The 4,590-nt window shown below is 34.8% G+C and overlaps 1 protein-coding gene across 2 annotated transcripts in view; it reads left to right on the forward strand.

Moving 5' to 3' along the window:
- Positions 1–4,243, forward strand: part of ZFC3H1 (zinc finger C3H1-type containing) — a 54,200-nt gene extending 49,957 nt beyond the window's left edge. For both annotated transcript variants that reach the window (XM_019455107.2, XM_019455108.2), the window contains 5 exons: positions 418–518; positions 2,143–2,244; positions 2,885–2,924; positions 3,167–3,229; positions 3,359–4,243. In XM_019455107.2, the coding sequence (XP_019310652.2) occupies positions 418–518; positions 2,143–2,244; positions 2,885–2,924; positions 3,167–3,229; positions 3,359–3,496 (444 nt within the window). In that variant the 3' untranslated portion in view covers positions 3,497–4,243. The remainder of the gene's footprint in view (positions 1–417; positions 519–2,142; positions 2,245–2,884; positions 2,925–3,166; positions 3,230–3,358) is intronic.
- Positions 4,244–4,590: the final 347 nt, after the last annotated feature.

A 4,590-nucleotide genomic window follows, 5' to 3' on the forward strand; every position in this document is an offset into this window, starting at 1 on the left:
CAATTATTATGCTTTGTACTTCTATGCCATTCTTTATCCCAGGATCTCAAACCACTTTGTGGACATTAAGTCATTTACACACGGGCATTCCATGAGCAAGATGTGGCAGGTATTATTAGTCCTATGACTTGCCCAGCTATACAGCAAGTAAAGGTAGACTCAGGAATGAAAACCCGGACTCCTGGCTTCTTGTCAGTGTTCTCAGTCCATGGCTATCATCACTAGATCATATTTCCTAATTCATATTTGGAAAGTCACTAATATAATTAATGGTAGGAACTGTAACTCACAGCATCATACATTATTATAATTTATACATTCATGTCTTAAAGACCATTTTGGTTTTCTCATTAAAACATTTAAGTAATTGGATTTCACATTTTGTTGCATTTATTTTCCCCCCGTCAACCTTTCCAGGTTATTTTCTTTTATTTGAGCTGTGTTCCAAAGACTCAGCATTCCAAAACCTTGGAACGGTTTTGCTCAATTATGCCAACTAATTCTGGACTTGCACTGAGGTAAGAAAAAATAAAATTCTTTTCAATCTCAGCTCAATATTATATAGCTCTTCATATAAAATTATTCTTGAAAACGTGACTAAAAGTAGTCTGTCCTTTACTATTTTCTCGTTGATATATACTACTTTAATTTCAGAGTTAAGCAATATACAGCTTCATATAAAAGTCAGTATAAAAATCTGATAACTTCAGAAAACTGCAGGTTTTAAGGGGCATATAATTCAAGTAAAGTTCATTTATGTCCCTAAGCACATACCATCTGTCCTTAGCACGTGCATAATAAGCAATAATCATGTTTTACATAGCAAAGAAATATTACTTAAGAGGTTTGTAAAGTGTTATTACAAAGATAGCAGCCAACTGTATATATTTTGGTTATTATGACTTGTTTTCATATATGTCAGTTGCTCTGAAGTATTAACATGCATCAGAATCTCCTGGGATGTTTGTGTAAAATACAGATCCCTGGGGGTGCCTGGCTGGCTCAGTTGGTAGAGTCTGTGACTCTTGATCTCAGGGTCATGAGCTCAAGCCCCACATTGGGTGTGGAGCATTCTTAAAAATACAGATTTCCTGAGCTTGAGCCCTCAAATCACATTTGAGAAACACTTATGTACGGATTTCATATATTGAACTGGAGATTTCTGAGCATCTCTTTGTAGTTTCTCTATTCCAACAGAGTAAACTTATTTTCACTGTCAAGAATTGTGCTTTTTAATTCAAAATGGTACCCTACATGCTAATGCCTTGGCTTGTACTTGTGTAGTCATTCCCACTGCATTGTATTGTGTCTTATGTTTCTAAGTTTGTTTTGTGGATCATAAGGTACCTAAATTTATCAAATATTTCCTTATGTGTTAAAATATTTACATTCCACTTAGCCCGTGTGTGGGAAAATGGTATGAGGTTGAAAAAAATTTGAAGGTCTGAGGGTGCAACAAAAGTAGTGTTTCATAATAAAAATTCTTAGTAAACATTCTAGTCTTTGGAAGCTAATACAGAAATTTCTATTATAAGGCATCACCTTTGGTAAAACATTTGAAAAATATAAAATGTAGTATTTTGACTAGTTTCTGTTATGATAGAATTATAGGCATTATAGGAAAGGTAGTTTAATTGTTGGTTTTGTTGGTAAAGCTCCACTTCTGTATTTTGATAGTTACTTCCTTGTGATCATTCTTGTCTTTTTTTTTTTTTTTTCAGAGTAGAGAACTTAATAATTAGTCACTGTACTTACATTTTAGCCCAAGAAACATTCATATTTACGTCTACTCTGTTTAATAAAGAAAGAAAAATACAAGGAAATTGCATTAATATATCTAGTCATTATTATAAAAATTTTGGGGGAGGGGGTGCTTGGAGGGAGTGCTTTAGTGTAGGAGTACATGGACCTTATTCTACTTTATTGAACATGGCATGGGTCTTGACTGGGTATCTTGCTAGCTTGCTTATTCCTGTCCCGGGGTGATTTTTGTAAGAGGTATTCTAGAATCACGTGCTGAATAGCCTTGAGGGAGTTTAACTGATCAAAAATTGTACCTCATCAAACATTCTGCTCATAGAGCACATTGGGGGTTCCCTACACTTACAGTGCCTTGTTCATTTTCCTGAATGTACTTTGCAGGCTACTTCAACATGAATGGGAAGAAAGCAATGTTCAGATTCTGAAACTTCAAGCCAAGATGTTTACATATAATATTCCAACATGCCTGGCCACCTGGAAAATGTAATGCAGCAATCATGTACATGTTTTTATAGCTATTGCTTTTATTTGTAAGGTTTGCTCCAGACAGGTAAATCTGAAATGACATCTATGTTTTTTTTTCCTGGACAGATCTCTACTCTAATTTAGATTTGTTTTTGTCACTTGCTGAGGTTTTCTACCAAGAGTAAGGGAGTGCTCGTTAACAATTGCTTTTAAAAGCAAAAATGGGTAGAATTTGAATTTTTTTTTGCGGCAGAACATTTAGGTAACAGTAGTGTTATCAAACAAATCTGTTATACACATTTTAAGACCATCTTTTTTTAAATGTGTGGGTTTCCCTCCCCCCTTTTATAGTCTGATGTCTTTTTTTTTTTAAGCTATTAAGAGTGCCAGGTGTTTTTACTAGTAATTACGAGTATTTTTCATGAACGTTATTTATGTTCAAAACACTGGTCTGCTTAATTCTTGTAAAGTTGATAAAAATTGTTGAATTTTTCTTTTCACTATAGGTTACCCTCCTTGGAAGTTTAGCCTGTTACTTTCAGGAAGTTTTGTACTCAGATTCCCACAGTCAGTATTCTGCCAGTGGTAGTATCTCATTTCGTTCAAAGATATATAAATTTTTCTTTTCCCTTTTCTATATTCCTTTGTTTTTTCTTAGAGCCATTGCTGCTGAGATTGTTCTAAAGGGACAAAGAGAGGTAAGCTATGATTATCAGATGGGTCACTTTGTTTTTAAGCTGTTCTGCCCCTTTTGTTGACTTCTCAGTTTAAAAGGATTAATGCATAGATGTTACCATCCTAAGAACTCTAAATGTTTGGAAACTTGAAAAACCCAGTGTAACCGTTTTGTATTTCGTGAGGTCCCAGTCAAATAATTAGGGTTATAAAGGTGTTTTTCATCATGTTTCCTGATGGAATTGTGTGTATATCTATCTTATAGGTCCACCGTTTATATCAGAGAGCCTTACAGAAGTTACCTCTTTGTGCATCACTGTGGAAAGATGTAATGCTTTTTACCTTTTATTTCATCTTGAAGTTTTCCTATAAATTTTCTGCATGTGCCATATCCATTGATGTGGTGATGCTCAAAATCTAGCTAAGTCTTACTTCTGTGCTTCCCTGTCTTTTACAGCAACTCTTGTTTGAAGCATCAGAAGGAGGTAAAACTGATAACCTGAGAAAACTAGTTTCCAAGTGCCAAGAGATTGGAGTCAGCCTAAATGAGCTCTTAAATTTAAACAGTTACAAAACAGAAAGCAAGAATCACTGAACACTGGGTGCAGTCAGTTCTAAGTCCTTATAATAATTGCCAAAATTATTTGAATGATCCTTCAAGATTAGGCTGATCCCTGGCTAAGGTCTGCGTAAGGCAGACAAGCATTTTACTGATCATATCAAGTCCCCTACAATATCCTATCCTCAAAACCGGAAGCAATGAACATGACCCTCTTCGGTTGGATAAATGAACTTCCTGTTTGGCCTACTTCTAGGCCCTGCCAGATTCTCATAACATCATGTACGTAAGTATAGTTCCTCAAAGTGACTGACATTTATTTTAATTTTGCTTTGTTTTGTTTTTATTTTTTACTTTCCCCCTTTTCTTTACGTTGTGCTATTCCTGATTCACTTGACACACTCTGATGCCTGAGAGATTCTTGTTGGGATTTAATTTCCAGGGCTGTGTTTACAGTAAAAACCAGGCAGTCCCTTTTAGTTCTTCTTCTTTTAAACCTTTGAGATTCTTCATTTCAGGATTTAAAACTTAAGCAGTCCATCTTAAGGAAAGTGTAACTGCCATGGCCACAAGTCTGCTAGTTGCACTTGAATGCTCTAACAGGGTTGTTTATTGCCCTTTCTACGTTCTGGACTCCTTGCCGAGACTGTTTAACTTGAAGATTAAAGAAACTATTGCAAATGCCAGTGCATCAGAACCTAAGAGTGGTCAAATATTATGTGCAATTTTTTTGTAAAGAAATTTTAATTTATAATAAAGTTTAACAGTTTAAAGAACAGTTAATATTTGAACTGCTTTGTATTGAAATACTACTTTGTAGTATTAAAATTGTTTATAAACAAAATATTTTTTAATATAAGTTAACTTTTTAAAAAACGTTGCTGTCTTTATTCACTTTTCACACACACATGGTGGGAAAGGGTTCCAATATGAGATACGGATTTTCACTATAATTATATCCTAGCCTGCTTTCCCATAAACATTCCAGTGACTTCTTGATTTATGAGAAGATAGGTTCTGTTCTGTTTTGAGGACAGTAACAGGTTTGCATTACCTTTAAATTCCTCGTTCTCAGAACCCAGTGTTTAGAAAGTATCTCTCAACCGTAGTTTGAATGAGTTGCTTAGTGA

Source organism: Panthera pardus, unplaced genomic scaffold, assembly GCF_024362965.1.
Source record: "Panthera pardus isolate Hobbes unplaced genomic scaffold, ASM2436296v1 HiC_scaffold_6, whole genome shotgun sequence".
Classification (NCBI taxonomy): domain Eukaryota; kingdom Metazoa; phylum Chordata; class Mammalia; order Carnivora; family Felidae; genus Panthera; species Panthera pardus.